General features: G+C 37.7%; 2 protein-coding genes across 2 annotated transcripts; both read right to left on the bottom strand.

Annotated features, from left to right (window-relative positions):
- Positions 1–12,249: 12,249 nt before the first annotated feature.
- Positions 12,250–17,216, bottom strand: LOC139849650 (uncharacterized). Its single transcript, XM_071839283.1, has 5 exons — positions 15,905–17,216; positions 13,849–14,984; positions 13,517–13,738; positions 13,039–13,141; positions 12,250–12,866 (listed from the first exon to the last, which is right to left on the bottom strand). Exons 1-5 carry the CDS (start codon positions 17,214–17,216, stop codon positions 12,250–12,252), a joined length of 3,390 nt encoding a protein of 1,129 aa, XP_071695384.1.
- A 2,702-nt stretch (positions 17,217–19,918) lies between these two features.
- Positions 19,919–23,048, bottom strand: LOC139849649 (uncharacterized). The gene is made up of 10 exons (XM_071839282.1): positions 22,872–23,048; positions 21,991–22,360; positions 21,849–21,936; positions 21,631–21,755; positions 21,460–21,547; positions 21,234–21,350; positions 20,977–21,126; positions 20,750–20,870; positions 20,373–20,680; positions 19,919–20,072 (listed from the first exon to the last, which is right to left on the bottom strand). Exons 1-10 carry the CDS (start codon positions 23,046–23,048, stop codon positions 19,919–19,921), a joined length of 1,698 nt encoding a protein of 565 aa, XP_071695383.1.
- Positions 23,049–25,740: the final 2,692 nt, after the last annotated feature.

Raw genomic sequence — 25,740 nt, 5'->3', positions numbered from 1 at the left:
CTTGTAATTTCGAGACGTTTCTTATCAATAATTGGAACCTCTTTGATTGTATTTTGTACTTTTGAGCTTTTTGGTCGTTTGCGTCTTCACTTCGTCGAATCTATCTTTTGTCTTCACCTTTTATTATTTAAACGAATATCACTTGTAAATAGAACAATTGCAACTAAAAGCTTGTCTTTCTTGAGGAATAATGCTATGAAATATATGTTCGTTTTTAGCATTATCAGTATTCCAAGATAGAGGCTGATCATGCGACACATCTTCGAGGTGTTAGAGTTGTTAAAGAAAGAGCAGTTATATGCTAAGTTCTCGAAGTGTGAGTTTTGGATCCGAGAGGTGTAGTTTCTGGGCCATGTCATCTGTGAGGCAGGTATTAAAGTGGATCCATCGAAAATAGAAGTGGTAATGGGTTGGAATTCGCCGAAGACGCTGACAGAAGTTAAGAGTTTCTTAGGTCTTTCAGGTTATTATCGCTGATTTATAAAAGATTTTTCTAAAATAGCGGGTCCGTTGACTAAATTGACCAGAAAAGATGTAAGTTTCCGATGGGGTGATCAATAAGAACAGGCCTTTCAGACTCTGAAACAGTTGTTGTGTCAGGCTCCAGTGTTAGCGTTGCCAGAGGGTTCAGATGACTTTGTGGTTTATCGTGATGCGTCAATTGCCGGGTTAGGGTATGTATTGATGCGGAGAGATAAAGTTATCACGTAAGCTTCTCGTCAGTTAAAGACACACAAATGTAATTATCCGGTTCATGATTTAGAAATGGATGCAGTGGTATTTGCGTTGAAGCTTTGGAGGCAATACTTATATGGTACAAAGTGTATAATATGTACAGATCATAAGAGTCTTCAATATATTTTCACGCAGAAAGAAATGAATATGCGACAGAGACGGTGGATTGAGCTTATCAAAGATTACGATTGTGAAATAAAGTATCATCCGAGCAAAGCGAATGTTGTTGCCGATGCTTTAATTTGTAAGAAAACTGTGGAGACCGTGAAATTTATGAAAATTGAAATAGTCTCGGGTCTTATTGAACAGATAAGACAAGTTCAAGCCCGAGCTTTATTGGAGGAGAACTTAAAGACTGAACTGATGACTGAAATTAAAGACCAATTGATTGATGATTCCCGTGGACTTAAGACGTTTAAGAACCGAATTTGGGTGTCTATGCTTGGAGATTTAAGGAAATTGATCTTAAATGAAGCACACAAATCAAGGTTGACTGTCCATCCGGGTATTACAAAGATGTATAACGATTTGTAACCGATGTATTGGTGGCCAACGATGAAGAAAGATATTGCTCAATCGGTAGAAAGATGTCACATTTGTGCTCGGGTTAAAGCTGAACACCAGAAACCCTATGGTTCATTACAGCAGTTGAAAATTCCATAGTGGAAATGGGATCATATTACGATGGATTTTGTAACCAAATACCTAGATCTCAGAGAGGTAATGATATGATATGGGTAATTATTGATCGAATGACAAAGAGTGCACATTTCATAGTAACAAAAGAGACAGCCTCATTGAGTACTTTGGCAGAATTATACTTGAAAGAGATAGTTAGTCAACATGGGGTTCCGTTGTCTATCGTATCCGACAGGGATTCTAGATTTGTGTCTTACTTCTGGAACAGTTTACAGAAGATTTTGGGAATGAGGGTAAATCAGAGTACAACGTATCATCCACAGACCGACGGTCAGAGTGAACGTACAATACAGACACTAGAGGATATGCTTAGGTCCTACGTTTTAGAGTACGGTGGTCCGTGGGATATACATCTACCTTTGATTGAGTTCGCTTACAATAATACTTATCATTCGAGTATTGGTATGTCGCCTTATGAAATGTTGTATGGTCGCAAATGTAGAACGCCGACTTGTTGGTTAGAAGCCGGTGAGAAACAGTTTGCATGTCCAGAATTAGTTCAGATAACAGCCAACAATGTAGCGATAGCACGTGAAAAGTTGAAAGCAGCACGTGACAGACAGAAAATGTATGCCGATCCACGTAGACGTCCAGTAAATTTTGAGGTGGGTGATCGTGTTTACTTGAAAGTTTCACCATGGAAGGGAGTTATCAAGTTAGGTAAGCAAGGTAAGTTAGCTCCAAGGTACATTGGGCCTTTCAAGATTATTCAAAGGGTTAACGACCAGGCTGTTGTGTTAGAGCTTCCAGCATAATTGGCAGGGATACATAATACATTCAATGTGTGTTACCTTAGGAAGTGTAAGGTCGATGATGAAACGCAGCTGGTTTCGTTGAGTGATTTGAGGGTGGATCTAAATAAAAAGTTAGTTGAAGAACCAGTTAGGATTGTTGATAGAAAGGTGACAAAGCTAAGAAAGAAAGAGATCCATATGGTGCTTGTTGAGTGGAAGCATAGTTTAGGATCGAACCTTACTTGGGAGACCGAAGAGCTGATGAAGGCTCGTTATCCACGTCTGTTTGACCAAGACCAGATTCCGAGGACGGAATCTCTTTAAGGGGGTGGATTTGTAATATCCTCAGACATGGCTTAGATGTAAGGTGACCTTTTTGCCCTTAGGCATAATTGTGTGGCTAATTATGCTTTTATTTTAATTAAATATTTAGTGTTATTTTATTATTTGGTTAAGACCAGTTTGTGACAAGGGTCACAGAACATGTTCGTTTATTTAATTTGAACTCCGTTAGAGTTGTCAAATTAAGTACGAAAGTTATTAGAATAACTGGTAAATAACCGTGTGTGATGGGGTATTGTGTTTTAACACTAATATAAGCATTAGACCAGCTCATCTGTGAGGCTTCTTCCAGAATATTCATTTTCACACAAACACTTAAACCAATTCAAGAACCCTAATCTCTTAAATATCATTTTTTGTGTTGAATCCTTGTGTGTAATCAGTTGTTTGTGTTTCAGTATCTTAATCAAGGTAAATCTCAACTGATTTCGTGTTCAAATCAGTGAATTTTGTGCTTTTAATTAGGTTTTTGGTTCAAAATGGGGTTTTTAGTCCAATCTTGTGATTTTGATGTTTTTTTTGGTATAATCCATTGGGGTTTAAGTCTCTTTATGTGTTATAAACATTTCCTGAACGGATTTTGATGTCAAAACATGTAGAAATCGAGATTTAGGTGATTTTGGTTTGAAAACCTGTCATTTCTGCTGCTGCTGCGCGAAGAACATAACCGTACGGTTGCAGCTTGCAACCGCACGGGTACATTATGTAACCGTATGGGTGCATGTGCTACTGTACAGATGTAGTGGTGTTGGTGCAACCGGGCAGTGAGTGTGCAACTGTACGGATGCACGATGCAACAGCACGGATGGACTTGCAACCGTATGGATGCATGTGCAACCGTACGGGTGTAGATCAGAATTGCAGTATTGTTTAATCTAGCTGTTTTCTAGCCGTTATGCTGTCCGCGTGACTTATGATATTCAGGATATAAATTCTGAAAATGCATAAGTGTTAGATGGACTTTTAGTGACACTTTTGTTATTGATTTACTGTACTGTGCTGTTTTGTGCTAACGGACAGAAACTAACTTGATTTGCCTTATGTTCAGGTGATACGGATAAGGAAACCACTCAGTGATAAATTATCTGAGCTAATTGCTGGTATTCAGTGAGTGGGTCTATCTCTGGATAGAGTATTAAGTAGCTGACACGCTACTTGTTCAGACTCTTTACTCTTATGTTTATATCCAGCATGATTTCCATGTGTAGTTAGATATTGCCATGCTAGTTAGGATGATTGCATGACTGATTATCTGTGATCTTATGTGTGCACTGTTAGTTGGACACCAACTGAGGCGGCAAGGTTGGGAACCCACCGAGGCGGCAAGGTAGGGTTTGTGTGAGGTCGACTGTGGTAGCCTGGTCGGGTCATGATGTTACTGATTGTTCAGTATAGAATAGAAGGATGCATGTGTTGCGTCTGGACGGTTATGCAGTGGATTCAGTAAAGCGGACTATTGGTAGACTGTAGCCTGATCAGCTAAGTTGTGTGCTCGTACAAGCCGCCGATCCTCATATTGTCAGTTGTTGTTGTATACTAGTTCAGGACGTTAGCATATATGTGACCCTTGCATGTTCAGTTGCTTATGCTTGATCTGTTAGATAGTATCCATTCACTTAGCAGTTGTGCAAATTCCCCCACATTTTCACTCCTTACAGGTTAAGGTACCGCTGTAGGATGGGTGTTGCGGACGGGCTAGAAGACATGTTTGACTACGAGCTTAATTCTGATGTTTTCTTTGTTTGTACTGTTTTCATGTAACACCATCATTTTGTAAAGTTGTTATGAATGTTAATTATGTTGATTTACTAACTATGGTCTGTAAATGTAACTAAGGTTATTTTGATAATTTCATGTACTTCCGCTGTGAATAAAAAAAATTAGGGTGTTATAAGTTGATCAGGATTAGTTATCATCATCCTCAAGTTCATTGAAGGTGCCGGAAAGCATCCAATAAGGTAACCCTATTACGGCTACTAGTCCTGAGATGCTGGAGTCGAACAAGAATTGTTTAAGATTGCTTCCTCTTGATTATCATTGTGTGTATCCTGTCAATTCTAGTGTGACCAATGATGACGAGGTTATTAGTGTTCATTTAGTTGAGATGGATTCTTTGGGTAACGAAATAAACACTGGGAAAGAGGTAGATGATAGGGTGGAGGATCATATCAGCCCTACGCATATGGATGATATAAATCGTGGAGTTAATCATTTAAATGCAAGAACTTAGATACCATCCACATGAATGTTGCATATGTGAACTGTAACAAAGAATTCCCTGCTGGTGCTAGTGTAGGTCTTGATGAACAAAGATCATACTCGCAAGTAGTAGGATAATCAACTAGTCAAAATGTGAATTTTTATTTATTAATCAAAGAGATCCTGATACAAATGATTATGATGTGATATTTCTATGGATTTTTTTAAAGGTTGCAAATGATAATTATAAAAATACTCTTTACGGTTATTTTCTTTGATGTCGTGTAGCGTTTCCTGTGGTCAAGAACTATTTTTGGAACGTATGGAGAAAGTACGTGATTGAAAAAGTGACGATGAATACAAAAAGATTCTTTTCCTTTAAGTTTAATTCTGATTCTGGCCTCATGGGTGTGCTAGAGAATGGGCCTTGGAAAATCAGGAACATTTCAATTATTCTGAATAAATGGGCCTCGGATATTTCATTGACGAAGGAGGTTCTTACTAGAGGTCCAGTGTGGATTAAGTTTTATGACCTGCCATTAGTATGGTTTAATGAGGAAGGGTTAAGCATTACTGCTTCGAAACTTGGGAGACCAATGATGTTTGACTCATACACTAGCACCATGTGTCAGATAGCATGCATAACCCTATTGTCACTTTGTTATAAACTATCAATCAAATCCTATGAGTTGTTAATTCAATCAGATATAATCAATAATCAAATATCACAATTAAATAATATCATGCAAGAGTCGATATTTACTATACAATAATCCATCATGCAATCAAATCCATAATCATTAAGTTAAAACAATCCCAACATAATAAGTATATGCCTTAAGTAAACATAATAAACTTAGCCAATAATCATGATAGAAATAACAAAACAAATATTCAAAGTAGAATTCATAATTTGATAAACCAGAATTAAACTCAAAAATAAAGTGCTTGTGAAATCAACCGATGTTAAATAGCCTTCACTTGATGATTGCAAGGTGTTAGAGTGCTCCAAAATTTCCTTGAAAACTCTTGAAAATCGCCTATGATCAGCTCCTGGACGAAATCTCTCTCAAAAATGCATATGGCCTCAAAACCCCAAGCCCGTATTTATAGTTTTCCAAAATTGATAGGGGCAAGTGCCATCAGAAGGCTAAGCGACACTTCTACGGTAGAAGATCTTTCATGGTTTTTTCTATTTTCAAGCAGCACTTTGTTACTCCAAGCGGTGCCTTATTCATCATCTTCAATCATTGGCTAACAATCCAAGCGGTGCTTCATTGCCCAAGCGGTTCTTGTGTCTGATCTTCGAAAGTTCAGTCAGCATTTCTAAGAGGCACTTTCTGTCCAAGCAACACTTTATCTCCACATTTAATTTAGGAAGCAGCGCTTTAAAATGTTAGTGGCACTTCTTGCTCTTTTTCAACTGATCATAATCCTTCTTTCTTTTCACCCAACTTTTTCCCGTCCATATCTTCATACTTGATTAAAATTACCTGAAATGAATTACAAATCATTAAATATCGAAAGTATACATAATTGACTCCAAAGTACATAAAATAACAATGATATTGCCCACAAATGATATATAAAAACATGTACAAAATAGGCAATATCATTCATAATCAGCAGACGGAGATCCTTCAAGATTCTTTGTTGGAGACAGTTGAGCCATGTGACACAAGCTCTCTTGATGATCTTCATTTTCATCATCAGTAGCGTGAAGCCACGATTAGACTCCAGGCACAAGTGCAACTCTAGAAGCCTCTTGCTTTACTAGCAGCATCTTATGCATGTAGTAGGTCTCATCTTTTTTCATGGGTCTCCAGCTATCTGGGGAAAAATGTCCAGGCTTTCCACATTTGTAACAACCTTTTGCATCAGTTTTCTACTCATTCTTCTTGACATCTCCAATTGTGCGAATTTCCACCTGACATACTTCTCTTTTAACTCTGGTTTCTTATTGTATGAAGATGCTGACGTAAGACATAAATTGTTGTTTGTTGGATTGAGCTTTAGAAACAGACATTCACAACTTTAATGAATAGAGCAATCATCTTGAGAAATTCAAATTCTTCGTCATCAGCTTCTAATATGTCATATTATAGAGTCTCTACCTCTTTGACAATTGGTGGTCTTAAATACGCATCAGTTTGATATTTCCTTTCAGCAATCAAGGCAAGTGGGGGTTCAAAAGTGGGCGTTGTAATTATTCCCTTTTCAGCCTTCCTCTTTGTGACTTCAGGTTAATCAATTTCAAGAATCTCAATAACTGAGTGAATGTTGGTGTTCTCTGATATCAGCTAAGAAGTCGTTTTTACCTCGATATTAAGTCCCAATTATAATAAAGTTCCAAACTTTATCGTCAAAATAATCTTTTTATTGGTTAATTTTGTAGAATAAGTAATTACAAAGGCGATGTAAAAAGAATCAAGTAAAACGAAGCTAAAACGAAGATTTTAGAGCGAAAACAATGAAGGACAAGTTACGACCCCGGAAACCAAGTTACGATCCCGGAAAAAAGCAAAACGATCCAAGCAACACAGCAAACCAACACCCAAAAACGGCCTGCCAGGCTGGCTTGCCACTATGGCGCAGGCTTGCCAGATGAGCCAGACACCGGGCATGTGCACCGGGCACCAGCACCGGCTTGCCAGGAAACAGGCCCCCACACTGGGCACCCTGACCGGCTTTCCAGAACAGCTTGCCAGCCGTTTCCATCTAAAACCTTTTCTATTTAAGGGCCATTTGTCATCCCATTTTCCACACACTTCACTTCTCTCTCTCTCTCTCTCTCTTACTACAATAATTAGAGTCATACTTTCAAGGTCTTCGACTCCGAGCGAGAAATTTAGTACCTGGAGAAGATTACTGAAGATTGTATTAGAGCGGTCTGGAGTTTGAAGTTGTCACTTTTGTACTTTCGAAACTCGTTTAATCTACTGGTACTGCTATCCTTTATCTTTATATAATGTTATATATTATTATGGTTTATGATATTGTTACCATGATTAGCGAGTAGTTATCTTTAGTGTATGCTATGATGTAGTTAGTTATGATGCCGAAATAATATTATGGACTATGTATGTTGGCGAGATGCTTTCCGATTATGCTTTTAACTCAATCATGTTTCCAACTAATAGAACGTAGTTATTGGCTCTATTATTGGGAAGTCGCGAACCCCGATTCAGAGTACACTATCTGTGTCACCCCTTGGTAAGAGAATTCTGTCGGATACAACGCATGTTTGACTGAGGTACATCGGTTGTAGTAAGTCCACCGAGCCTTGGATTTCGACTGAGAACTCTTTCGTAGTGAAACATCTAACTAGGCCCATAGTACGTTGTCGGTCCTAGACCATGCTAGTGTAGTCACCAAGCATATAAACTTCGTACGTGCACGCTAAAGCACAACGGTTATTGTAAGCTGTACCTCTGCTAAGTAAGGTCGTGGAACTCGGTCAGTGCTGATTAGTACACTTCACCATAACGCGGTCTAAAGCAGTGCACCTCGCTTGAGGGATTCATAGTTAATTAAGGAGCTGTTTATTTAAATTCATAAAGGATTGGACCGTCAGGATAACCGGACGTGTTCATAAAAGTCACACCTACTTGGCCATGGTGTTCACTATGGTTAAACTCTTTTAAGGGCCTAACTATCTTTTAAAATCAATCATTAACGAAAGAATCAACACACATCGCGTCTCTCGGATATGGGATACCTTGTATTTTATTATGCTTAAGAAAGGTTAGACCTTTTGGAATGTTAATACGTCACCTAACTGATTCGCTCAATTGGATGAGCCGTCTGAACGTGTATGCTTGTAGTCAGGCTGCATGGACGTCGGGGGTATGGGATGTTGCTATCTATTCAGAATCTTCAAGCCTAACGCATTACCCAGTGACATGTCTTCTGACAGGGGCGGTAGGACCAGTGTAATAAATACAAAGTCACTACCTATTCATGAGCGAGCATTTCATAATCTCGGCAGATTAACTAACGAAATCATAACATGCACTCATTTTAACCTTAATTGAATTACAAATTTTATCGCATTTACTTTAAGTTATTTTATAAACTAGAAAACCCAAAAATTAGGTAATTTACAACTACTCCTCTACTTTAGGAATATCCTAATCTAATAGGTTCGATTCTGCTGACTTCTTAAAAATACGACCCTAGGTCATACTTCCCTTACTCACCATAGGAAGGATTAGTAAGATTTGGTCCACACTAAATATAAATTTAAAACTATTATCCCCTTATAGCTAATTCTGACATTTTGTGACTTAATGACACTGCATAAATAAAATCGCCAGTTTTGGTCATATCATTCTCTATGTCTGATTTTGGATCACATTAATTGTATGTCTTTCTCACTCTGGGTCTATGTTGTATAAGAAATTGATGTTTATCTCAAGTGTGTTTTAGTGAAGCTTGTTCTATCGTAGTTCCTTCGGGGTATTTCAAAATCTCATGTATGCGGGTCTGAGGAGTTTTTCGTCCTCTTGCTTGAAGCATTCATAGCTATTTAGTGTTGTTGTGATCCTTGACTTAGAAGCGGTACGAGATCCATGCATTTGACGATTTAATTCATTCTAAATTTCTTTTTCAGACTCATAACTGTCAATGTCTTCAAAAACATCATTAGCTAATGATTTCTTGAGATATGATCTCATTATATGATCACCAATGATCCATTTTATTGATGAGTTCTCAATTAATCAAACTCAAGTTCGATTCAGTTCCAGACTGGTAGTACTTAGGAGCTAATTCATTCCTCAATGACTCCATAATTTGGTTTACGTGTTCATGACTTTACAGGAAATTTGAAAACCTAGATCTCGATGTGATAAAACCTCTTCTAGAAAATATTGGTGGCTTGGTATCTGTACAAAGTACGAGTGAGTCTTTAGTAATCATTTTGAATAGTTTTTTTTTTTTTTATTTTGTCTCAAGTTGGAAGTTCATGGTCTGAATTGTCAATTTTTGAAAAATTATGGGACTAAAAATGTAAGGCTTGAAAAATTAGGGACTGAAACTGCAAACTTAGAAAGTTCAAGGACTATACCTAGCATTATTGTACACTACGTTATGGTGAGTAGAGGTGTTCACCATTTGGTTTCAAACCGAATAAACCGAATATCGAATCAAACCCAAACCAAACAAAACCAAACCGAAATTTTTAAAGGTTTTTGGATCGATCGAAACAGAATTCGTAATTTGGTTTTTGATTTTGAAAATTTTAAATTTGGTTAATCGAAATCCGAATTAAAAATCGAATTCAAATTAATAACATATTAAAACATATTTATAATTATAATATTTATATTTTATATTATATTTGATGTATTATTATATTTTTATTAAACAATAAAATGTTATATACCATGTATACTTAAGTTAATTCCACAACCGTTATTTCTAATTTATATGTAAGTTTATGCTGGTTTGGATTTTTATTTTTAGTGATTTTCGGTTTTAACCGAAACCAAATCGAAATCAAATTCGGTGTTCGGTTTGGTTTTGGTTATGGATTTGATATTTATATTTGGTTTCGGTTTGATTTTCGGTTTTGATTTTATAAGTTTCAAAACCGAAAAATCGAACCGAATAAACCGAAAAATCAAAAACCGAACCGATGAACACCCCTAACGGTGAGATAAAGGTAATATGATAATTTCATTTTTAAGACTATGAGCATTTTAGTAATTTCACGTGAGTACAAATTACATCAATGATTTCTGGTCCAAACAATATATGTTAGGCCAAACGACATTTACAATCTATGATTAATTACTTCATTCAAGTAATGTTTTTGATTATAACTAGGTGTAGTGCCCGTGCGTTGCACGAAAGATGTACGCGATATGATATACTGGACTGTAAATTGGGCGGAAAGAACGGTTAAGTGACGACATGTTAAATAATACGAAATCAATGATGTGAAAGCCCTGTTTCAAATGTATAGAAACACAATAACGTTGCAAAAACACAAAATACTACGCAAATGTAAATATGGCTCAAGCCTTGTTATTTATGAAAGTAAAAGGGATGGTGTCTGTGTCCCGTGATCCCGGTATAGCGTGCTTGAGAGCTGCTGCTTTCAACTGTTGTGCACATAAACCTGACAAAAGAGCACATGTAGGCAAATTAGGGAAAATTAGTATAAAACGTGTTTTTTAGCGTTTTGCAAGTACTATGCATGTAAATAATGAAACTTATAATCCCACATTTGTCTTCCAGCATGATACAACGAAGGTTTAAAATGAGAAATCCTATAATATGGGGCCTGAGGCGATGGTCCTCCAGAGTTAGAAACTTAGATGAAACAGGAAAATTCTAAGAAGATAGACCATACCTGTAAGTGCAGAGTGATATACTGTCCTTGTCGTAATTGAAACCGCATAACTCGGTATATAAAGGTCAATATTACAGGGTACCATGTGGTAATATAATAGCTGATAGGGCCATGGACAGAAATGTTTGCTGATGTACCTGCATTTAGGGGTATGCTGTGATTCAGTGGGGTGAGCTGGATTAACAAAGCAATAAACAGCAGGATGATTTGGTGGATATAACACATTCACATAACGGGTTGCATAAAATTAGAATAGGGAGGGTCTTTTGTTTTTCTCTGTAATGGTGATTTATGCACCGAAGCAGGCGTAGCCGAAAATAATATATGTATAGGGTTACCTCATATGGTAGGTACCTGCTAATACAGAAATCAATTGAAATGAGATGCATACGTAGTGCTTGGGGAAAACAATTGAAAGAACAAAAACCAAAGTAAACAGGGATTTAGTGTCTAGTTGGTAATAAGCAAAACTCGGCAATTAAACTGATTAAAGCAAGGATCACAATAAGGGTTTAGTAATACCTTCATAAATCGTGGTTCAAGTTGAAGAATGTTAAATGCTCATCGGTCTCATCTACCATTACTATTTTCAGCCCACTGGGGTCGGTTACTCTTGAAAAAGCTACGTATAGTTGACCGTGGCTGAAAACAGGTTTAGGGAGATAGAGGCCAACAAATTTTAACGATTGGCCCTGGCTTTTGTTGATCGTCATTGCGTAACAGGGTCTGACCGGGAATTGAATTCGTTGCATGACAAACGGCCACTTTGTTTGGGTGGAAGTGAGGACAATTCTCGGTATTATGATAGTTTTCCCTATATGAGAGCCAGTGATTATTCGAGCCTGTAGCACAAACTTTTGAAAGTCGGTTATGATGAGACGTGTTCCGTTACACATGCCTGCGCTCGGGCATAGGTTCCTTAATAACATAACTGGCTGCCCAATTTTTAATTTCAACTTGTGGGGGGGGGGGGACTCCGGGGAAATTTAATTTGTTTAAAAATTCCACGGGATATGCGTGGTGTTGTTCAAGGTTGTCGGTTGAACCCTTACAAATCTCGTCTGAGCTTTTGAAAGTCATTGATGCACCCTCGAGTATCTTGAACATATGTTTGTTAATCTGGGCTGCGTCTTCATTCCGTGGTGTTAGGATCGCCCGTTCACGCAAGTACTCCTCATCTTCTTATTTTACTGTGAAGTTTTGAAATATGGTGTCAACGATTGCTTCAATGGGAGGTTTGTCAGTTTTTACAATGAATTCATCAGGAATCTTTATCCACGTTGGCTCGTCTTCTCCATCTTTACATCGTGCTGGTACTTTACCTTCACCAACATCAAGGACCCATTTATTGAATGCGTGTTTTCGGGCATCGTGTGAACCGTCAGCACTATATTCATTAACTCTCATTATACGGGAAAGCGTATGTAGTTGACAGTGGTGCCAAAGGTTGGATCTGTTGATGCATGCATGAATGACTTCTTGTCTCTTGCCTTTTGGTATTACGGGTAGTATTTGTTGGAAGTCGCCGCCCAATAAGATAGGCATACCGCCAAAAAGTTTCAATCTATTTGCGTCATCCTTTGCGCCCAAAATGTCTCGTAATGTTTTGTCTAATGCTTCGAATGCAAATCTCTGAGTCATCGGAGCCTCGTCCCAAATTATTAAACTGACTTCCTGAATAAGGGCGGCCAAGTGGGTGTTTTGTTTTATACCACATGTACTGTTTTCCATTAATTCCAGGGGGATCACGAATCGACTGTGAGCTTTTCTTCTGCCGGGTAGAAGGAGTGAAGAAATACCTGCGGTTATGTTCGGTGTTAGTGGGTTAATGTGTATATCTATTTAAATGGCTGATTATGCTGTATAGTGTAGCAGGGGTTAATGGTGCCCAATAATAAATGAACAGGCTGTTATAACTCAGAAACAAACATACCAGATGACGCTACAGCGAGGACAATCTTCTTCTCTGACCGTAATTTTGCAAGGACAGCAGTGTATAGGAACGTTTTTCCAGTGCCTCCAGGACCATATAAAAAAAAAGTCCTCCTTTATTGTGGGTAACAGCTGCTAACACCTGGTAGTAACAGTAGGGAAGAAATTAACTGTTAAAAAAATTGAAGCATTAGGTCACCATGTCAAATTAATGGACCATTAGTTTCTAATAGGCCATCATATAACGCTGCATTAAGGATTATAGATACTGAGAAGTCAACACATAAAAACTCGTTATTGAGTAAGTTAACTTATGATACACAAATTAGAGCTAGTAATTTGAGTATTTTATCATAAATATTGAAAGTTACCCTTTATCCCAAAAAATGTGTGTCTTGTTACATAATTAACTTTGCGTTAAGTGGTTAGTTTAATAAAGACATTGGATCAATATGCATATTTATGAATCATGGAGGGCAAAATTGTTAGGAAACCCTAATTAAAAAAAAAAAAATACCTGGTGATAAACAGCCAATTGTTCAGGGTTTAGGGAGTTGAAAAGGCTTTCATGTAGAGTGTGCATCTCTTTTATATTATAATTTAACTCTTCACGAATGAGCCGGTTGTCCAGTTGGGTTAGCAAAGATGGGTCGGGTTGTGGGAGGTCGGGGTAATCACTTAATGACTTCCCATTTTTATTCAATAGGGCCTGAATTTCGACCAAGCAATAATTCTTAAGCTGCTCATCGGTCAGGAGCAAATCAGGGAAGTTGAATATTTTTCTTCTTTTATGCAGGATGTCGTCCGACAAAGCCTGCCAGTTTAACTCCCAGAGTTGCAACGGTTTACGTAGAGTAGGATGGTGACAAATAATTCACGTAGCTGCGCACCCGTTTCCCATAATGTCGCCTCTGTGATAGCCTGCGTCCATTCTTTGTCGTCATTGACCAAACCATACGCAAAGCAAGCGTCCTTAAATGTTGAATGTAATATACCATCTACTGTATGAATTTCATCAAAAGAACGTGGCCCTTTTACTATATTAAGCAACATACATAGATAATAACGTTCGCTTGAGGAAGGATTTGAGTATACTATACGGCCAATACTGGTCCGGAGTTTTCTCGGTGTCCACGTTTTTGCATCCTTATTCCAAACATAATGTTTAGGGATCTTTGCATATGTAAGCGTCCGTGCAAGTTCATCATGTTTGTTAAGTTCAAACCATTGGGTGAACATTGTTTCTCTAACACTCTCACTTTTTAATAACGCATGTAGTTGTTGTGAATCACGAAGTGTTATCGATTGTTGATTTGGCAGGTGAAATGACAATTTTATGACTGATGGTTTTGAATAATGGATGTCATACGAAAACAGTCTCCAGACAACTTCGCATGGCGATAAATAAAGGCAATCCAAATAATTTGTTATCTCGTCAACATCAATTATGTTTTCTGAACGGGAATCGCTGCTGTGAAGCAAATTTTCTTGTATCACTATTGTCGCGCGGTCCGGCCCTTTGTTCAAGTATTTGAATAAGTATTTGATTGCGTGAGATCTATTACACCACTCCACATTTATATGAGCATTATATTTTAGGAGAAAATATCTGTTGTACGGGACCACAAAGCTGTTGTCTAGTGGGGTGTTGTTTTTTTTGAATTTTACCCCGTTGTTTCGACGCCTGTAGTTAGCGTATCCTTCTTCGTCAATTGTTGTTTCCACATTATATGGTTTGGGGAAATGTTTAGAACACTGTTTCTCAATAATGCACGGAGCATCCATGTTGGCTCCACCGCAAGGACCATGCAACATGTACTCGGTTACGGCCTTGAACCCCTCTGGATCGTTTATTTGGGACGGGATCTCCGCTGAAATAATGTCGTCAATATCAGCTGGTGTCCTACATTTGTGAGCAGCTATTAACCATATTAACATATGTACGTGAGGTAACCCGCGCTTCTGAAATTCGATGATATAGATACCTGCAACAATGTAAGCGTAGAAACAGGGTGTCAATATATTTGTTTACCTCAATTTTCAACAACAATATTGATTAAGTAGTAGAAGGCACAGAAGTAAGTAAATTTCCAGGCTAAGGTTACAATCGTCTTCCAGATTTTATTAAATAGGAGAAAGTTATATATATATATATATATATATATATATATATATATATATATATATATATATATATATATATATATATAGGGATGTGTGTGTGCATATATGTATATATATATGTGTGTGTATATATGTATATATATATGTGTGTGTATATATGTATATATATATATATATGTGTGTATATATATGTGTATATATATATGTGTATATATATGTGTGTATATATGTGTGTATATATATAAATATATATATATATATATACACACACACATAGGTATATGTAGGGCAAGCGATAACTCAATAACAACAGATTGGACATGTTCCATTATCAGAGTATAACGGGGAAAACTCATTTATGGAGTTTAAAACTTACAGTAGGTTGGGCGGTCGGGAATGGTGGAATGTAAAATTATGAAATTTCATTTATGGAGTTTAAAACTTACAGTAGGTTGGGCGGTAGGGAATGCTGGAATGTAAAATTATGAAATTTGTGTTAACTAAATCTGTGGACTGTAAATTGGGCAGTGTATATATATATATATATATAGGGGTGTGTGTATATATGTATATATATATATATATATGTGTGTGTGTATATATGTATATATATGTGTGTATATATATATATATATATGTGTGTGTATATATATATATATATATATATATGTATATATATATATACATAGGTATATGTAGGGCAAGCGATAATTCAATGACAACAGATTGGACAACCTCCATTTTAAGTAACGGCAATAAGTAAAGTTTATGTACAACTAACCTGCGTGGCATGTTCCAAATATATGGTTTTTCATTATATCAGTCATCATTGCGTCTAGCTTCTGTTTAAATAATCGAGCGACAATATCCGGCCGGTCGGCTGATCTCTGACCATCAATATAGCAGAGCATAGTCTCAATTTCAGGCCACCTAGGGTTAGAGGTGAAGGTGATGAATAAATCTGGATTGTCATATTCCCGACATAACGCCATCGCGTCTTGGTAGTTTTGGATCATATATCGTGGACTACCTGTGTGGGAGGAGGGTAAAATTATTTGCTTTCCGATAGAAGTTGCCGATGTGTCGCCCCTTGTGACAGTGTCACAAACATTGTTGTATAGGTCAACGCGGAGTTCATTTTTGTGCTGGCGTAGCCATTTCAACCGTTGTTCTTCCACAGCTGTATACGCGTCCACCAAGTACTGTTGGAATAGGCGCCCACCTCTGAGGATAGTGGTCGCCTCACTTTCACGATGTTGGATTCTGTAACAATAGAACTCTCTCATAGTCACGTGACCGCGGTTTGTTTGGCGCCTTCTAGTATTATTGTGATATGGTATTTCTTCATGGTAGCCGGTTTCCCCGTAGGGAAAGAGTAACGGGTATTGCAATGCCATGTATAACTGGTGTAGTTCCGAGATTCTCTGTGGTGCACAGTTTTTTTTCTGGACAATAATATCTCGCGTAGAGTTGCAGTGACCGAAGTCACTGGTGATGAGCGCAGCGACTTCAGCAACGTTTGGTGAGTTGTATTGACGGGAGCTTGTTACTTTAGCAAGTAAACGGATACAGCACTCAGACTCTGTATTGTCAGCTGCCCAATCACGGGCCATACGAAAAGCCTGCGCCACAGCGCTTGATTCGTCAAGCATGCTAATAAGATCGTTCGTTAACGTTTCATCGATTGACTCCCTTGAGTTAGTTCCCAGGAAAGCAGCCATACGGTTTTTGGCTTCGTTGCGGGTGTCATAAAAATACAATTGTGCGTATCTCGGTTGACTCCCTGACTCCGGTAGAAGAGAACCAATTTTATGGTATGTCTGTCCGCTAATTCTAAACGTATATGGGCCTCGCCCCCGGTTGACGGAATGATCTATTTTCGCCCCGAAAGATGTAAACGAAAACATACTGTTATAAATCCGTATCTGCTCTCTGAATTTTGCAGTTGCCGGGTCATTGTAGTCGAGAAGTCTTTGCAAAAGTGGAGGAGGATCCATTAATTTTGGAAGGAGTACTTTACCATTCTGGCAGCACATTGAGAAGACAGGGCTGGAGGTGGTTTTGGGCTTGTTGTTTCGCTCTTCATACCACATTGTAGCGTTACAGTTGCGACATTTGTGAGCGGGTGGACCGTGATTAAGTTAACACACCGAGGCGCCTAGCAAATGTAAAACAAATAATTTTAGATGTTAATAGTAAATTGAGATGGTTAAAGATGCTACATGTCAATGAAAGTCAAAATAAATCTGCATATATATGAATACCCGGTGGCTATTTTTTTGGAATGAATAGTAGTTGGGTATAAATTTGTTATTGTACAGACCTCTGAATAAAGGGATATAAATTTCATGACAGTTTATAAACGTGGTCAAGCATCGGACTCAGGTTTGCGTTATCAAAGAAGTGTTAGTTAATGAGATTTTAGTTATAAGCATATTGGAACCGTACATGAGTGGATGTTTTAAGGTGGTTAAATATGACTTTTAGACTAAATGACCAGCTGAATCGAAACGACGACATCTTTAAGTAAACAGAACAGTGAAGGTAACCTGAAGCGCTCGATGCAATCTTAACCGAATTTTTCTTGAGTTGTTTATTCTTTGTAGGCCCTACAACTCACAGGTGTAAATGAATTTGATTAAATATATAGTATACTTTTAAAGGGGAGATAATATAATGCTTGTAGGGCAGGGTCAGGTGTATTAGATCCAGGCAAAAGAAGGCCTAATATAGCCCGGAGGCTATGCAAGGTCACCACCACCGACAATCTGTGATGTGGCTGCAGGTCGGTGCCGGCCAACAATACTATGTTGGTTGTGCGTATGTGCAATTTATGTAGACGGGCACATTAAATGATGTTCACAATTTGCAATCTTATGACTGAAGGAATGTGAGCATGAGACACATCACAAATGATAGAGGACAACCTGAGTGACATGTATAACTATATAGTAAAAAGGTGGTAACCTGTTGGGTTGAGTGGGATAGGGGTCGCAGCTTTCTCGTGATGTTCCGTATTTCTAAAAACTGAAGCTGACAATTGAGAATGAAATGCGGTAAGCATATTTCATACTTTAAAGGAGTGGGTACAATTGAACATGTAACGTACCTGTTGCTTGATCTGAGCTGGATGGGGGCATGACCTCTAAAACCCTGATAACCTGCAACAATAGAATTGGGACTTAATTAAATGTGTAGGAGTGACCTAGAACATGGGGCTGGGATGATTTTATATTCAAGCTGGTTTAATATAGTACCAGATGCTACAGATGTGGGGTTGTTTAATTTCAGGACCCAATAGGACTGTAAATGTCCAGTAGCTGTAGTTCTTGTTGATGTACAAATTGATAGAGGACCGCTCAATAGGGCTTCGAACGCTGTGTGGTCCACCGTTCCTGGTAATTACATGTTAGTTGAGAAAACTAATTAAAAGGGATGTAAAAAGATGGAGCTGCAAGGATGGAACAACATACCTTTGCAAGTGTTGGCAGATGAAGAGGGAATATCATGTGAAAGCATGGTACATGAATCTTGTAAATATTATAGATACAAAATGGGATGAAAGCCTGCAGCTAATAATATAACCAATCTATGAAGAGGGGGCAACTGTTGGTATTTCAAAATATGTTAATGACTGGGGGGGGGGGGGTTTCTCATTAGTTGCATAAATGGGCTGTGACCAATTTAGAAAAAGAAACATGAACAGGTAGCAAACTAAAGGTAAGGGACACCACTTTTTATTTTTAGGATATGAGAAGGTGGGGCAACATTTGTTGCTGTTCTCAAAGCTTTTAATGGCAAAGGAGTTTCTCATAGAGTGCATAAATGGGGTGTAGGTAACCACAACATAGGAACATGAATGGATGGCACAATAAAGGAAAGGGACACACATGTTTATTGCTAGGCTGTGAGAATTGTATATAGGTATATATATACAGGTACAGATATATACATTTATGCATTTATATATGTAGTGGAGGACAGTAGATTAGTAACATCATATACAATCCAAATACAGGGCAGAGAATCTGAGTAGGTTGCCTCATAAAAGCAGCAAGGGAAAGGCAGATGTAGATATTGTTTGGACAGGACGTTGTTTTCACGCTAGTGGAACCTAGGGGGAATACAATGGAATGCTGGTTTTTATCAGACACAAAGTGCCAATAAAGGTGCATTGTTAGATCTAATGTTAAGCGTTTTCAACAATCATTTAATACAATGTACAGGTAACCAAATGTGCACAAATACACAGAACAAAAGTAATAGATTGTCTGTGTCAAACAACCATAAAACCTAAAAAATGTATTTAGACATATGCGCCTGGATATGAGGGTGCATTTTGGACATGTATAGTTAATAGCTGCATTTGGACCAGCATATTAGCAAACGTATGTAACTATATACATGTGTGCAGGGGTGGCTGCAGTTGCAGTTGCAGTTGCAGGCGCAGGCCATTAGACTGGGGTTAACAAAAAACCCAAAATTAACTGGTACATATAGAACCACTCTACATACAATGTGGGTGTGTATGTATGTACATTAGGCCAATCAAACCATAATACGCGCACATATATGATGAAGGGAAGGGGGGAAAAAGCAGGAACATGTAAGAGCTGTAATGCAAATGAACCTAGGTGTAAGCTGAGGGGGATTGGCAAAATCGTACGTTATTTTATTAAAGATGCATTACACGCACAGTAAAAACCGTAATGTAAACAAACCATGTCTGTGAAAATGACACGACCAAAAGGACACCTCAACACAGTGAGGGATTTATTCATGAACAAAGGAAAACCTAGTTTTTGGGCAACATGCTCACGATGACATTATTGTTGTCTTCTCCAACAGTATTTTCATCCTCTGACCCGCTCGGCAACTGACTGTCATTGACATCCTTGTTTTCAGCTGCAATGATGTTGTCATCCTCGGAGTCGCTTGTCACAATAAACCTAAACAGAGGTATACATGGGGTAGGTAAATACCGAGCCAGCTGTAAACCAGTATATACATGTATATAAAGATATATGTATGTATGTATGTATGTATATATATATATATATATATATATATATATATATATATATATATATATATATATATGTATGTATATATATATATATATATATATATATATATATATATATATATATATGTATGTATGTATGTGCATGTGTGTGCGTGTGTGTGTATGTGTTTGTGTGTGTATACCAGGAATATGAAAAAGTCAGATAATAGAGAATGAAGTTCACTTGCGCCGGCTACTACGTTCCAACTGCTTAGCGGGTGTTGGGACCTCAATGTTCCGCTTCTGCCCTTTGGGGGCCGACGACGATGCAGCGATGGTGCTAACTGATTTAGAGGGCGTAGCACTAACAGTGTGGCCGGAGGGACTGGCCGGGGTTGGGGCCTCTACATCTGCGTCAGGCGCATATACTTTTATACAATTGAAACTCTCATATGTGCGTTGATCATAGTATGAAGTCGCTTTCAAAAGCACCATTCTTGTTGTGCCTATTAAATTAGCCAGCGCATTTGGAAGAACTGTGTTACAGGTTTCCTGCATACACCGAGACGCATAAGCCACCGGGCAACAGATGGTAAATTTTTTTAAAAAGCAGCACCGTACCTCATCAACCTCAGCTAACAAAGTCTTGGCGGTGGTTTGGGTTACAGACTCAGCAGTCTCGTCAAAGAGGACCATAACTGTAGTGGCGGTGTCATCCTTGACGTCACATATAACGCGGTACCTATGAAAATGGAGAGCAGCTAGGAGTTACCCGTGATGGACCTACCTTTAGAATGGAAAACCTCTTTTTAATACGGGTTGAAATCCTAGGATGACGGAATCAGTACCTGGTGATCGGTTCGGGGACGGTGTCATTACAGGATTCGCACCAATGCTGGCCATACCTCCTATCAAGGCCCTTCCTTGCTTTACAGATACTACAGGTGTTGTAGTACCAATAGTTCTTCATGCGGATGTTTTGGATCTCGACCGTACACCTGAATACGTCGACCGTCTACATGGTGCAGAAATCTAATTTAATGAAAGGTAGGGTAGTAGATTGAAATGGAGTATAAGGTGGAAGACATTGCGAGGGAACACTTACGATGTTTTTTTCCCTTTCCGCGCCATTTCTAGGAGCTGACGGAGGGTGCCGTCCTGAGGCGGCGGGAGCTGCCACCCCGCTGCAGCTGGCTCGATAACTACGGGGGATTGAATGCCACTGAAAGAATAAAGGAGAAACATATTAGAAGACACAGTTGAATATGTGAAATGGGTGCAAACGACGCAATGCCATTATGGAATAAATAAAAACTGTGCGGGAAGCATACCTCATCCTTTCCTTAAAGTCGATGATGGCGGGGATTTCTGGGTTGTCAATAATAAGCGTTGACGATGTGCTAGACAGCGAAAGAACACCTGCGAATGCGGGGTGTTTCAAATCAGCAACATGTATGGCAAAGCGTGGGAATTACAGTTGTTAACCGTTACACATAACATACCATTGAAGCCTTTTTTCACTGCCACAGAGCTTAAGATGATGTAGTAATGCGATGGAGCTGCAGCCTGTTTTTTAACAAAAGAGGTACCCAAGTCGCCCCATAGTGTTGAACGGATCGTTTTACCCCTGAAAACCAAAGGCAAGGCATCATGCGTAAAACGAAAAACATAGGCATGCATAAAATTGAGCTGAAATGAAACATGTAAATGTCATATGTACCGCTCATTAACCAGGTCAAACTCAACAATCTCTTTGGAAGATTCTCGTGGGTGGGGTTTAGTGACATTGACAGCGTAGCCGACCACATCTAACAAAATAATGAGGCAGGTAAAAGCAATCACACAATGTAAAATAAATATACATTGAGTTACAGCAGAAATCATACCGACAACAAATTTTCCCAGAGTTGGTTCCAAGTCCTCAAGTTGAATACATTGGAAGGGATGACGGGTGAACGCGCTGGTGTCCACATTTGGCTGTTTTCTCAACATTGTGGACCCAGTGAGCTCAATCATTAGGGCGTTGTCCTTGAGGATCCGAGAGTCATCTCTATTAGATATGACATCAAAGTTGCTTAGCAAGTAAACAAAGCCATCCTTAAGACGGGGGATGAAGTGGTGCGCCACATTACTTTTAGCAGTTAATTGTATGACATCCCCTGGATTATTTGGTTGAGCACCGTTATACATGTGACAACAAATCACAGGATTAATACAATCGGCAAATAATACCTGTAGTAGTTAATTCTATGACACTCCAATGAGGTATAAGTTTGTTCAACATCACAAACACATCAACAAAGTAAACCGTTTATACAATCAAGAGACAAAAAAAACGAAACCTATGGAAAGTGCCATTCCAATGAGGTATAATTTAGATCAGCAGCACAAACAGAACAACAAAGTACCCCACTAATACAATCAACAAAAAATAGAAACTAAACCGAGGAAAACAAACAACAAATTACAGGATCAATACAATCGACAAATAATAGTAGGAGCAGTTCATTGTATGACATGACAATGAGATATAAGTTTTTTCAACAGCATAAACATAACAACAAAGTATACCATTAATACAACAAACAAAAAATAGACACAAAAACTATGCAAGAATAAACATAACAACATAGAACAACATTAATAGAATCAACAAACAATAGAAACAAAAGCCATGCAAACAATATGCAACTAAAGTAATGTTTGATATGCATTATTACAAAATGACTTTAGAATTGTATACCTGCTCATCTGAAGCTATGAATTCGGTCCCCAAATACCTGCCATAAATTGTATGTGTATCCCAACTTCTGCAGATCATTAACTGGACCTGTGATTGCTTACCTAATTGAAGCTCATTGAGAAACACACGTGTTTTGCTCTCAACAGCAGATGTGGAGGGTGCCTTGTTCTGAGCCATTGCAGTATAAGTTCTTGTGTTGTTTGATACACATACCAATAAGCCAGGGGAGTTGAATTTATAAGGACAAAGGCATGTAGCATATACGGAATCCCAAACATCCCTCCAATTGGGTAAAATAATTAAAGTGTAAGTTACAAAATTGGAGAGTTTTGTTACAGGGTGGAATACGAAGGTGAAGGTAATCAATGGAATTTGATGAACACCGATGTAATTGAAGGATAAACCGACCAATTAAAGATCCACTGATTGGGGAAACTGAAAGGATCCCTCACCGGCAGTTACCTACAGGCAGAAAGAGAGGAAGAAGGTGAGAAAGTGAGAGTATCGTGAGAGAACAGGTAATGGAAATTAGGGTTGGGGTCCGTTGCGTCGGTTCTGAAGAGAAGGGAGAGGGACGATACAATTAAGGAATTTGGCGGTTACCTAATTTGTAAAGAGTGGTATAGAATGTGGATAAAGTAACTGGACCCACATGATAGTAATCGGTCAATATTTACGAATTTAATGGGTTTTTATTTTAGCCTTTCTCAATTCTTTTTAGATTCTTACGCAGGTTTTTTTTTTTTTTAAACAGCATGGACCTAATGGCGTTTTAAATAAATTAATAAATTACAAATCTGAATTTGGCTCATTTATGAAGCTGGGAGTCAGTTTTATATATATATATATATATATATATATATATATATATATATATATATATATATATATATATATATATATATATATATATATAGTTTATTATACCTTAATGCTAGATCCAGGTGTTATTTATATTGGTAAGTTGTTTCAAGTGAGATATAATTCTTTGACCTAGTCATTATTTTATGCCATGACAACTAGGTAATGTAGTCATAGCTAGTAGCTTATTATTTAATTAAATATATTATATTATGGTCAATCTATCGCTTACAATTTTTTAGATTGGATATAAAAGTCATATGTTATATGACTATGAGTAGGTTTAATTTGACGTTGATATTTCATGATTTACTACTAAAATTTACGTTTAGTTGTCTACGACTTAAATCTAAAACAATTTAAGTATGTAGAACTTCCACAAATATTACAATAAAATTGTAACTGTATAGAGGTTATAATATCACTATCAATAATGATACCACTATCTATACAATATATAATAACAAACACAAAAATACATCATATAATCTTATAACAACTAATCCTAGCCTTTCATTTCAAATTAACCCCTAAATCAAGACCATTGAAATCTCCACATTATGATTATGACCTCATAATGTACAAGTTTAGCACTAAACAGACTAAATTACCCTTATAATTAGAAGAAAAAAAAACACGGGATGAAGCAAAGGGTTCGATACAAGTGCTGGGTAAAGAAAAGGGAAAACAACCTCTCCCCTTTGCATCGGTGTAAAATTGATGGGACGCTTCTTATGTATGTCCTCCATGTAAGGTTTCTTCATCTCGATGTATTATCCTATCATCCACTTTTACGCGCATATTCCCTTCGCCCCCTCTCTATCTTCTTCGATTTTAGGTTTTCGCAGGTAAAAACATTTAATTTTTCTCTTTTAATTGTTGATTTGCTATAGAATCACTTTTGTTGTGCAGTGTTCGATTTCTTCTCTTTAGTGCATTTTTTGTAGAATAGCTTTTAATTGTTCATTGTCTCACTGATTTTGTCTCTTTATTTCGTATTTGATGCAGTTTACTTCGATTAAAATCAAACGTTTTTCCAGGTATGCCCCTCTATTTTTTCTAACTATTGTTGGATGTGTTAGTTTCTTTGATATTATGTGATGGTCCTCTTTAATCGCCTGACTCCTCTGTATAGCGGTATATTTTTTTGTAGTTATAAATTGTTTTGCTGATTGTCATGGTGAGAGCATCTATAAAAAGCAAAAAAGGTAATGATAATGTGCTTGTAGCCGATAAATATGTGGCCACCTGTAGTCGTCATAGTCAGCCATCTCATGTTTCTTCGCAACAAGTTGATAGAAGAGCCTACATGCGTCAATCGAATCATAACGCATTGTCAGAATCCAATCTTAACTTCAATTACCTTACTTATGCAAATGGTATGCTGCTTTTGTATTTGTTTTTTGGCCTTAGTTATTTGGCAAAGTTGTTTTTATAGCGAAATTGTTTCAGGTCCAGCTACTTCTGGAGATATCACCCAATTACGTGTTCCGTCTATTCATCGACAGATTGGACCAATATATACATTTTCTGCCACATTTGATTCTTCAGGTTGTACCCTCATTCATATTGTAATTACTTTTTTTGCATAAAAAAACAACAAACACTTCAAATTAGAATTTTTGTACAAATATTTAGGGTTGATGTTTTGTGTAGAGAGTAGTTTACACGTTTAGAGAATACTTGAAGGTGGATTCTGTACATGCTATAACTCTAATAGGGTCTTCTGTTGTGTTCCTCATGTGATGTATCAAATGTATATCAAATGTATACATGAGATTTATCATTGCATTTCTAGAAGCATGTAGCCATGTAGGATTGTTAGTAGAGGGTAGCTTTTGGATTAATATTTTGTGCTATGGGTTTTTTCAGTATTTGATATACTTTTGAAACACAATGAGTTTCTTTACTCATGAATTAAGTTGCAAGTTCAAATATAATTGTCAACAAACATGGCCTGCTGTGTGATTTCACATAAACATTAAACATCGAAATTATAAATGTAGTT

Source organism: Rutidosis leptorrhynchoides, chromosome 5 (assembly GCF_046630445.1).
Source record: "Rutidosis leptorrhynchoides isolate AG116_Rl617_1_P2 chromosome 5, CSIRO_AGI_Rlap_v1, whole genome shotgun sequence".
NCBI lineage: Eukaryota > Viridiplantae > Streptophyta > Magnoliopsida > Asterales > Asteraceae > Rutidosis > Rutidosis leptorrhynchoides.
This window is presented reverse-complemented; position numbering and strand designations above follow the sequence as displayed.